Source organism: Onychostoma macrolepis, chromosome 21, assembly GCF_012432095.1.
Source record: "Onychostoma macrolepis isolate SWU-2019 chromosome 21, ASM1243209v1, whole genome shotgun sequence".
Lineage (NCBI taxonomy): Eukaryota > Metazoa > Chordata > Actinopteri > Cypriniformes > Cyprinidae > Onychostoma > Onychostoma macrolepis.
In genome coordinates, this window is record NC_081175.1 from 25136360 (window position 1) to 25148745 (window position 12386).

General features: G+C 33.6%; 1 protein-coding gene across 4 annotated transcripts in view; it reads right to left on the reverse strand.

Annotated features, from left to right (window-relative positions):
• Positions 1–12386, reverse strand: part of col5a1 (procollagen, type V, alpha 1) — a 96591-nt gene that overhangs the window by 33451 nt on the left and 50754 nt on the right. For all 4 annotated transcript variants that reach the window (XM_058758909.1, XM_058758908.1, XM_058758907.1 and 1 more), the window contains 13 exons: positions 11470–11907; positions 11063–11119; positions 7794–7835; positions 6734–6796; positions 5782–5856; positions 2774–2866; positions 2626–2682; positions 2476–2529; positions 2330–2383; positions 2187–2240; positions 1933–1986; positions 1189–1242; positions 1036–1080 (listed from right to left, as the gene is read on the reverse strand). In XM_058758909.1, coding sequence (XP_058614892.1) covers positions 1036–1080; positions 1189–1242; positions 1933–1986; positions 2187–2240; positions 2330–2383; positions 2476–2529; positions 2626–2682; positions 2774–2866; positions 5782–5856; positions 6734–6796; positions 7794–7835; positions 11063–11119; positions 11470–11907 — 1140 coding nt within the window. The remainder of the gene's footprint in view (positions 1–1035; positions 1081–1188; positions 1243–1932; positions 1987–2186; positions 2241–2329; positions 2384–2475; positions 2530–2625; positions 2683–2773; positions 2867–5781; positions 5857–6733; positions 6797–7793; positions 7836–11062; positions 11120–11469; positions 11908–12386) is intronic.

The following is a 12386-nucleotide window of genomic DNA, read 5'->3' on the forward strand; positions in this document are numbered from 1 at the left end:
TTTATTTCTTATTTACATTAAATAAAAATAAAATAATGTATTTAAAAATAAAATCCACCTTTTTGTTCAAATAATGCATTTAAAAAATGAAGACGCTATAAAGCGTTCCATTTATTTTGAAATGTTCAATATTTGCACAAATAAAATAAGTTAAAATAAAATAAAGCATTCACCAAGCCATGTAATCTCAATGTGAATTAAAACATCGCATGTGCTTCATTTTAAACATACTTATCTAAAGTACTAATTAATTTCTTATTTAAGTAAAATTAAATAAATTAAAAAATAAAATTAATTAGTTATGAAGTGTTTCAACTATTTTAACATTTTCAATAAATGCTCAAATATATATATATATTTTTTTTAAATGGTATTTGCCCAGTCATGTGATCACAACATGAATAAAACAGCTTTTTCTATGCAACTCATGAGACTCCTCTCCTCATGTGCTATATTTTAAGCATGAGTACTGTCTATTTCTTATTTACATAAACTAAAAATAAAATAAAATAATGCATTTAGAAACAAGATAAAATAGATATGTGTTCCACCTTTTTTAAATGTTCAATAAATGTTAAAATAATAAAATAAAAATTAAATTAAATTAAAAAAATAAAAGTGTTGGCCCAGTCATGTGATCTCAAAATGAATAAAACAGCTTTTTCTGTGCCACTTAAATGACTCTTCATCTCATGTGATTCCTTTTCAAAGCTGAGCCTAAAATACTACTGATTGTGTTGATGTGTATAAGCAAGAGCGGATGAAGTCACTCTCAATCTAAATGGTGAAGATGGAGCGCCCCCTGCTGGGCAGAGTCTTAAACTGCTTATTTCATCTCTACTACACTGTCTGTCGCTGAATGTTTCTTTCACTTCACATCCATAATGAGTAAAATGCAGTGGACACCTCAAAAGAGTGACATGAATCTGTGGTTTCACTTCACTGGAGGAAGCGTTATGTTAAGTAACACTACGATCTAGTGGATAACAGAGGATAAGAGAGCATGCTGGGATACTGGAGGACATATGGACTCACCGATTCTCCGGGCAGACCTCTGGGTCCGACCTCACCATCATCGCCCTGGGATACAGGAAATGATGTCATAATGACGTCAAGATTCATTTAGATATAGAACAATAACATTGATGATGAAGGAAACAGAAAGGGATTAAAATAAGAAGCTCATACTCTTTCTCCATCCTCTCCTGGAGGCCCAGGTGGCCCCTGAGGACCCGTCTCACCCTAAAACAACAATGACAAAGACACACTCGTAAGTTTTCATAGAAGGAATCACCCTCCTTTTAACATGATTACAGCCAAATAAATAAACAAATGGATTAAATTTGACCTTAACTAAAATCATTTTAAAAATTGGCCAATTCAGAATCATGTATCGCAGAAAGCCATTTAAAAATCAAATCGATTCAAATCAAAACTCTAAAGTGTTCCAAAAATGTATTTGAAAATAAAATATATAATAAAATAGCTGTTCACCTAAAGTGTTTCACCTATTTTAAAACGTGTTTACACTGTGATTCTTTTACTGCAAAATACATTTTAAAAATGGACATTAAATGTTGCTCTCAACTGAAATAATTTTGTTAAGACTGGCCAATCAGAGCAAGGTTATTATAGTTAATTCAAACTAAAACCATTAACTAAAACTAAAACCATTAAAAAAAAATTGTTAACTGAAATAAAATTAAATTAAAAACAACAACTTTTCAGCTCATTGTTAATTTTAGTTTTCAAGTTTAATTTGACATACTAAAATAACTAAAAATGAAATAAAAATTCATAAAAACAATACAGACATATTTATATGAAAAAATGACAAACAGAAGAAATTACTATAAAATATAAAAATAAAAACTGATACTAAAATACTATCTCAATTATACTCAAATAAGACTTATTTTAAAATGTGTTTACCCTGTGACCCTTTTCTCCAGGCAAACCAGCGAGCCCATCGAATCCTCGGTCACCCTGTGAAGCACACAGACAGGAAACAGTTCAGAATGGCAGGATTTTAACATTTTATAAATAAGAAACTACTGTACTTTCTCTACATGAAATCAAAGTTGACGCTTTTTACTTTCTGGCATCTTATTGTGCATTATTATTAATTATTGTGTGTTATGCTAAAATATATTTGTCGTAAAATACATTTATCTCATTAGTTTTACCTTTGTTCCTGTCTGTCCAGGCATTCCTCTGGCTCCATCTGAGCCGGGTCGACCCTAAGCCACAGTAAACATGATTCTTGTTTATAAATCGTTTTATACAGAATGATCAGGTTAATAATACTAACAAGAAAATGCAAACGTACCCTTCTACCAGGCTTTCCAGGAGGGCCTACGGATCCCAGTGGACCACGAGGACCCTAAAATCACACACACAGGTCTCACAACAGCTCCATCTTGCATTAAAATGTCATCAAATAGCTGAGGATTGTGGGTAACCTGTGATGCCTACCTGAGGTCCTGATTCCCCAGACTCTCCTTTCAGTCCAGAAACACCAGGAGAACCCTGGGAAAATCAAATCAAACACAAAACATATCAGACTCATCATAATATCATAGATATCATTATTTCGACAGACTGAAAACAGATATACAGACATACCAGAGGACCGGGACGGCCCGTCAAACCCATGGGTCCGGTTGGACCCCTCATCGCCAGCTGTATAATAATGACACAGAGTGATTAGTTTGCACAGAGATGCATGTGTGTGTGAAATATAGTGCGTATTAGTGTAAGTGTGTGTTTTTACCCTGGCCTGCTGCATGATGGCTTGCATCTGAGCCTCTTGGGCAGAAACGGCAGGACCTTTGTGTCCGCTGTCGCCTCCTGTACTCATGCGGAACTAAAGAGACAGAACCAACTTATCAACATTTAGACTATGATAGTTTACTTTAGACATGATAGCAAGAGTTAAAAATGTTCCACCTGTTTTAGAATGTTCACCAAATGATCAAATAAAATAAAATAAAATGTACTTGAAAATAAAATATTTCAATCATTTTAAAGCTGCAGTCCGTAAGTTTTGCCTCCTTGTCGCCATCTATGTTTGAAAACCTGGAATTGCAAGCTGCTTGCGGAATTATCTCGCTAGCGTGGGTTGTGAGTCGGCACGGCTTCAGAGCGGATGAATCTAATGTTTTGAGGTGAATGTGTGGCAGTCAGAGGATGTTTACTATACTTCGCAATCACAGATTCTAGCCTATGTCTTGGAATATATGACCCAAATAAGAATTTTCACCGTATATTACCATCTGAACAAGTAAGTAACAAGTCTGCCACATTTGTTCTGACCAACTGAGGAAAAAGCATTACAATAAATCGCACTAACAATGGTAATTAAGTCTAACGATCGGTTAGCTCATATCACATCAAACCGTGCAAATTATTTTTATTGTTATACTTTATTCTCAAATTATTAATGTTAACACCATCAGCATTGCGTGACTATGAGTATAGTGTGTATTAGCGTGCAGATTTCAGTTTCTGTACAGTCTAATCTAATTGTCATGCCATTCGAATTTCATATTAAGAAATTCTTTTAACCCAAAAAGCAAACTATGCTCCCTTCCAACTGATTGTCTTTAAAATACAAATCTTGTGTAATCTCAGGCTATCTGTAATCAGAAGCACATTTAAAACTGGAATATAATTTAATTTCATTCACATGTGTTTCATAAACACATAATCCTTTCTGGATTACAATCCGCCATCAAAATGATACATTTAATTATTCCAGCTGCTGTGAGAAAAGGCTATAATTGATCCGTCTCCTGCAGGATCCTCACATGCGATAGCCTAGTAACCGGGACAACTTCTTTATGTTTACAGACGTGACGTAATGACGCAGTGCCATGCTAGAATTTCCCACGAAAACCTACCCATAGAAAACATTATTATAAGCTAACCGTTATGAATCAGGCTAAAGTAAGGGATAGTTTTGAACACTGGCTGGTTATGTACTTGCTCAAATATTGATTTCGGATCATTTTTAACCAAAAAAGTTACAGACAGCTTTAAAAAATAAATATATACATTCATTTATCTTAACATTAACTTAACATTTTTTATATTATTTTATTTTTATTTTTTGGGTGGAATCCAAAACACAAGTTGAATGCTACATTCAATGAGTGGCATCCAGTTATAGCTGGATAATAAATAAAATTAATCTGAAAAATGTTCATTATATGTTCAAATAAAATAAAATAAAATAGATTTAATGTGTTTCACCTAGTTAAAAAAATTCAGTGTATGATCAAATAAAATAAAACAAAATGAAATAAAATAAATTAAAATAAAGTAAAAGAAATAAAATTAATTAATTAAAAAATTACATAATTACATTTAAATTAAAATAACTCTAAAGAGTTTCACTGATTTTAAAATGTTCATTATATGTTCAAATAAAAAATAAAAAATAATGCATTTAAAATTATATAGACCTAAAGTGTTCCATCTATTTAAAAAAATCTTTATATGTTCAAATAAAATAAAATAAAATAATGCATTTAAAAATAAAATAGTTCTCAAGTGTTTCATATATTTTAAAAGGGTCAAAAAACTAAAATAAATGTTTTTTTTTGTTGTTGTTTTTATATAAAACAATATAAAATAGATCTAAAGTGTTTCACCTAGTTGAAAATATTCAGTATATTTCCAAATAAAATAACTCTAAAGATAAAATTTTAAAATATTGATTTTATTTTCAAATAAAATAAGACAAAATTAAAATAATGTATTTTAAAATAAAATAGTTCTAAATTGTTCAATCTATTTTTAAAAGTTAATTATATGTAAATTAGAATAAATAAAAAAAATAGAAAATTTCAGTAATGTACTGCAAAAATAAAAAAATAAATACATACATAAAATAGAATAAAATACGTGTGGCAGCATGTAATTCCAAATGTACTCTAGAGCTGAATTCAAACTAGCATAATACTCTTACTATTTCTTCCATGTAAAGATAAAACAGAAATAGTCTGACTAGTAGTCTGACTAGTATTGTAGTATGCAGTTGTATGGTAGTGTGCCTTTGTGTCCATGAGTCAAGTTATTCAGCACTGCCATCTGGTGGCTGAACTCAATCACTACACTTCCAAGAGTATGACCACTAGTTTCAAAGTGAATCTGTGCTTCATAGCTCTGTATTGATTTTCATGGGTATTTGGGGGGAGGGTGTAGTGTTTAGGGTGGGGTTTAATTACAATCACATGTTGACTAAAAACACATATACAACACGGACAACATAATTTTTAATGTGGTGTTCAGAACATCTGGATTTGCCATGGAAGCATTCCAGAGCTCTTGACATTGTGAAGTCGATACACGTTCCGGAATCAAAAAAAAAAAAAAAAACTGTATTGAAGTAACAGCTGGGGAAGAGGAAATTTGGAAAAGCTGAGAGTATGATGTGGAATTTGCAAAATGTCTCACTGCATTAACCAGCGTGTGATTGATGGGGAATCACAGCAGCAAAGGGAGCATTATGTTTCTGATATCTCTCTGACATAATTATCACTGTTAAACCACTCTGAAAATAAATCAAGCCAGTGCAAGAACTAATGGTTCTGAACATTCATTATGATGCACTGCAGATCCTGTCGACAGGCTAAAACTGACCTCAGTACAGCGAAATGGGGCTTTAAATTGTAAAAGCTAAAAGACGTGCAAACGTGTATCAATCAGTTGTTTGTGTCATTTTAATGTGTAGTTTTTGTAAGTGTGTATCTGGTGATTGTGCTCAGATTTACATACAGGCAACATCAGGACAGTCCCTGGAGGTCCTGGAAGACCGTCGGCTCCAGGCAGACCAGGGCGACCAGGAAGACCCTGTCAAAAGAGCAAAGGAATATGGGTAATGCCTTAAACCGCATTGTGATCTTTAATATAATCTCTTTCAGTCAGTGTAATCAGGCTCTCTAACGTTAAAATGTAATTTTATACAGTACGATGAATCACATAAAGAAATGTTCAGGTCATATTTCACCCTGAAATTTTTTTAAATATTTCTCTCTCTCTCTCTCTCTCTCTCTATATATATATATACACATACACACAAAATAACATTTTTTCCATATACATACTTATTTTTGGGTTTTGCATAAAGAAAGAAAGAAAGATAAGATGTATTTATTACCTATTCAGATTTTTTGACATTGTAACATTATATTTATGACAATTAAACACATTTTACAGCCATAAAACTGAAAGAATGAATGAATGAATGAATGAATAAATAAATATATATTTTATATTTTAGAAAATTTAATTTTAATTCGTATATATATATATATATATATATATATTTTTATTTTTTTTGCAAAAATCTATTCAGATTTTTGACATTGCAACATTATTTTTGGCAATTAAACAAGTTACAATCTTAAAATTAAATAAATAAATAAACAAATAAATATTTTATAGTTTAGAAAATTTTATGTAATTTAAATTTTAATTCTTATATTTATAGACAGACAGACAGACAGATAGATATATTTATATTTAATATATAAATAAATATATATTTTATATTTATTTATTTATTTATTGTTGAATATATGACCTGGACATTTCTTTTAGTTTTTAGACATTCACCCTGTTCACCATTTTACAGACTTGGACATTTTGGACAATTTTACATTCTTGGACAATTTTAAGTGCTGTTGAACATGTTCAATACCTTGTTTTTATTGTCATGGTTACTTACCCTCTCACCGGGATCTCCAGAGCTACCTGGGGGTCCTGATGAACCTGGAGGACCGGGGAGACCCTAAAAACAACACAACGGTACTGTGAGGAACACATATAAAGCCATCACAAACACACATGGGTGTTGGTCCGGTGAGGTAAGACTCTAGATCACTGCTGGACTCGTTCCATTGCTCTATTTCTCAAACTCATGTTGTTCTAGTCCCAAAACAGCCATCAGATCCATCAATGCTCCAGCTGAGAGAAGAGTTGCTTTATAAATAAGTAGGTCAAGAATGAAACTGTAGCAACAAAACAGACATACAGCTGTTTAGCATTGTCAGCAATAGTCACAGGACCTAGAAAACAGATCAGCTTTCCTAGCAACTCAGTTTTACAACAAATAGTGGTGTGAGTTACTATTTTTTATGGTGCAATGTATAGCACAGCCTTGCTCTGAAGTCGCTTTGGGAAGTACAACTCATTTTAGTGAACCAGTTGGTCAGTTGACTCACTGATTCAATTCAACTGACTGGTTTGGAAGGATCGTTTTAGCGAATCAGTAGACTCACAGGATTCAATCAAAGTGGGGTATGTTTCCCAAAAGCAACTATGGTCGCAAGTTCCATCATTACCAATAGAGTTCAATGGACCTTACAACCATAATTAGTTAACAGTGTTTTTGGGAAATGCACCCCTGGTTGGATTGGAAGGTTTCTTTTAGCGAATCAGTTGACTCAGAGGATACAGTTCAACAGACTGGTTTGGAAGGTTCATTTTAGCGAATCGGTTGATTCAGAGGATTCGATTCAACTGTTTGGTTTGGAAGGTTTGTTTTAACAATCAGTTCATTCAATAAGCTTAATTCAGCTGGTTGGTGTAGATTTGTTTTAGCGAATCAGTTACTGAGAGGATTCAATTCAACTGGGGCACGTTTCCCAAAAGCAACTATGGTCGCAAGTTCAATGGACCAAAGTTAGGCCAAAGTTAGACCATGATTTAGAATGTTTGTTTTAGTGAATCAGTTGACTCAGAGGATTCAGTTCAACTGGTTGGTTTTGGAAGGAAAGTAGACTTACTGTGGGACCCTCTGGACCAGGTGGGCCTTCGACCAGCATTCCCTACAAGAACAGAAAAAACACAAACGCATTAGAATGACAGCATAAGCACAACCTGCAACATCAACATAAGAACTGAAGCGTGAGAGCGCCACGGCTTTGGTCAAAATCATTTACATTTCTGTGGAGTGTGTATGTAAGATGTGCGCTTGGCCGTGGGTCTCTGTAACGATCATACCAAACAGTCTGTTAAAGCACTGGTGCCTGTTTCTCATGGCTCTGACGGTTTATGAAGCATGTGAGATGATCTTCAGACTGCAGCACAGCTGACTGAACATTCCAGAACTTCTAGAATTAATCTGATAGTTACAGTTCCACTGCTAAAATCCGACTGCTGCATCTATTACTGCTATTTTCATGAGGAAAACAGCTTAAAATGTAGCATAATGTGATGAGCGGGAAAAAATATATAGAACGTTTTTGAAGTTTATGTTGAATTAGCATGTGTTTTTATAATTTTAACATTTATTTCCATTTTAGTTTAGTTTTTAGTCATTTTGTTATGTGGTTTTATCTTTTTATGTTTTTTTAAGAAAATATTTCTACATAGCTTTAATTGTTTTCTTTTCCGTTTTAGTAATTTTAGTGCTTCAACTTCAACTTAATTTATTTCCAATCTCTTTGAAGTTTTAAAGGTGACATTTTGATCTAATATTTATATTTTATTTTATTATATTTCAGCTTTATTTCAATAACTGAAACTATTTGTAATAGTTTTACTTTTTTAGTTTAGTACTGTTTTATTAGTTGTATTTAGGTGTTAAATAATTAATAATCAATCACTAATACTGCTAATTAATCATCAATAACTAATATTGTTTTGTGCCAGAATTGTTTTTTTAAATTAGACCACATGCAGTAATCTGATATATTGTCATAAATAAATAAATAAATAAATAATGTTTTTAAGTTTTGAAGTAGGTTTTTTAATATTTATATATAGCTTTTTATAATACAATTCTGTTTTAGTCATTTTAGTACTTAAAGTGTATTTACTTCAGTTAGCTGTACATTGTTAGTCACTTTGGATAAAATCGGCTAAACGCATAAATGTATTTATTAAATACTGTGTTTATTAAACATTTTACCGTCATAGATGAGGTTAAAAAGTTAAAATTAGAGGGTGTTTTACACACTGCATATTGTTTAAACATGCACAAGATTTCCATCGTTGCTCATATGTTAGGGTAAATCATATTAAAACTGATCAACTGTAACCAAATATACTGCAATCTGTATCAGGACATACAAGCTGTTTTGTCTGGAAGTCATCAATCATGACCAATTACTGATCAAAATGTGCTTGCATGAGTTGCATCATAACCACAACAGTGCAATTAACTCAAAAAGCCTGTGAAGATTGAATTACAGTCACTGAGGGGTCCAGAGCTCAAAGTGCAGGATCATTACATATGCAGAGCTCAGCCTCTCTTAAGATCCAGAGAACTCTTAGATAAAAAAGGACAAACAGCATTTGTTTGTCGTAACACCGTGGTCTAATCTGGTGCTTTTTAAAGATGCTGTGGGTCTTAGCTCTGTCCCGAAGGCATCGTCCGAGTGTGCTGTCGTGGCAGTGGGCATGTTCGCTTTGTTTTGGTGCGTTCCTTACATGCCAAAAAACACAGAGTGGTGTGTGTGTGTGTCTGTGTGAGCAGAAATGGGAGAGAATGTGGGCGCTTGCTGAAAGAAGCATGTGATTTGAGCATTTTTCTTTCTGCAAACCACATGGTCATCCTTCATTAAAACCAGCTGTCCTGATCTGCATGTTTGTGCTTTTCCTTGACTCTGATCTCGTTGATCTGTTCTTGTATCTCTGTAACACTACCCTGAAAAAACTGAAACAACTGTGTCATTTATTTAAAGTGCATTTTTATATTGGTAGAATCAAAAATTATTTGTTCAGTTTGTCTAAAAGCACACTTCCATCAAACTAAAATATAAGATATAAGGGGAGATATCCCGAAAAAAAGTAGTTTTCTTGCTATTAATTAATTTATTTATTTATTTTGATTTATTGGTAATTATTTATTTTTATTTTTATGAGAGGAAATGGTAGGCATTTTTGTAATGTTGCTCAATTTATGGTTTTGTTTATCCTGTAGAATTTTAATTCGCAATATTGTTTATTTGAGTGTAGAATTATTTTATTTTATTTTATTGTTTTTGTAACAGGTATTTGAACGTTTTCTCTTTATCACCATTGTTGCAATGAGTGGTTGGGTTTCATCAAATTTTCTGGTGTTTTTTATTTATTTATTTATTTGTTTATTTTTTACATAAGAGAAAAATAATGCGTTTTCATCATTTGAAGTTGTCTTTATTTATAATAAGTCAACTAAATTAAACACGGAGTAACAAAATGTTTTGTCTCATCTACTTTCATATTAAAAGTAACAGCTTTTTTTATGCGAAACTGTTCAAATAAAAAAAAATTATATATATTAGATTGACCAAGTAACATTTTGGCTTACGTCTAAAGAAAATATGTTAAGTGGTCTTTATAATATATATATAAAATATTAGGTTATATATTAGGTATAAAGGTTTGAGCTAAACCATAAATACAATGTGAGAAATATTAATAAATTTAGCTCTTAAGAGTATTTTTTGGTGGTCCAAGGTATAATTTTGTGAAGGTAAGATCTTGTCTCTTTCTCCATCCTGATGTTCATTGATAATAAACTCAGATGTCATTCTCTCCCGCTGAGTTTGCTGTGACATCTGTTTGAAGTCTCCCAGCTGTTAGAGATCAAGAGCCACGTGAGCAGTAGAGATTGTATGCAAGGACAGACGATGATTCCCATGATGCAAATATAACTGCATGGTAAACACATCTGCAAATCTGAGACACTGCAGAGTCTGAAACAGGAGTGACTCGCTCCTTTTGAAGTGCAAATGCAAATAAGGAGTGAATCCACATTAATCCGGGACTGACGACTGATCCAGGTGTCTTTTAAGACATGTGTTTAAGCTGCCCGAACATGTGCATGAATGCAAAATTGGATGGATGTGAAAGTGAGCGGAAGATGCAATAATTGCAAGACCACACTTGGAAACTTTCCTTGGGTTTGTGTCAATAAAGGGTTGTCAATATGCCAAACCACTTCAGGAAAAAATCTAAGATGCAAGTAAATGCAGCCTTGGTGAGACTACTTTCAAAAATATGTTAAATACCAACCCCAAACTTTTGAACGGTAGTATATATGTATCACATAGTAAGTGACACTTACGGGTTCAATGATGGCAGGCTCTCCTTTCTGGCCTTTCTCTCCCCTCAGTCCATCCACCTTTGAAAACACAAACTCAGTTTAATTCAATCCAGATCCAGTGTATATCAGTGTAAACACAATATGGAACAGAACAGTTGCAGTTAATAAATAAAACAATTTTAGGTCTCTAAACTAAAATAAAATAAAATAAACTATAGGTCTCCCTCATGTTGTTCAAAGACTGTCTGAAACCCAAAGTGGGGAATTATAATATGTAAAGAGCAGGAAGTACATTCTCCTTTTATGTTCAACCGGAAGAAAAAGTAAGCCATGCAGGTTTGAAACAACATGAAGAATAGAAAATGCTCATTTTTTTATGTGAATTATTCCTATGAATTTGCACTGTGGTGGGTGGAGCTAGAGATCACCTGTCCGTAGATCTCGTCGGTCTCTGCGGGCAGTGCTTTGTCGCCGTCGGTGTACAGGTCGTCATAACCATACATCTTCTCCAGTTCTGCGTCGGTGTAATCTGTGATGGACTCCTCCTTGAACTTGTCGATATCGAAGGAATCTGCCTCTCCACCGATTCCTCCCTGTCCTCCCGTGGCAACAGACCCCGCCCCCGCGCTGGCCCCAGCGCTGCCGGATCCGCCCCCAGCTGAGCCACTCGAAGAAACAGACCCGCCTCCAACGGAAACAGAACCGCCCCCGACTGATACAGACCCGCCTCCGACGGACACTGAAGTGCTGCTGCTGCCGCCTCCTTCCACGGTATAATCTCCCTCTCCGTATCCTTCTCCATATCCCTCTCCATAGGTCAGATCAAAACCCTCGCCGTACTGGGTATCATCATAACCACCATCAACCTACACATCAGACAAACACAAGGCTTCAGACATAACCATTCATGACTCAATGTTTGTCAAGTCCAGTCAAGTCAACTTTATTAATATAGCGCTTTTAACAATACAAATTGTGTCAAAGCAGCTTTACGGTATTAAATAGGAAAATAGTGTAATAATGCAAAAGTCTGTGCACTGCGTATACATCTATCTATTAATTTTTAAAACAGAATTCTGTTTGTGTGAATATCACAAAAACAAAGAAAAGTAAGACTACTTATTTGTTTTTATGAAAAAAAAGCACAGTTTATTTTTAGGATTTTGCCCAGTATTTTCAGTGGTGATTCTCTTTAGATTCGCAATCCTGTAGTACAATATTTCTATAGTCCTAAAACAGGCTTTATTGTCTTTAAACAAAAAACCCAATTATTTTTATTCAATTTGCAGTATATCTGTTTTAATTAGTTGAAATTAAATATAACTTGGACATGTTCCTGACGGGC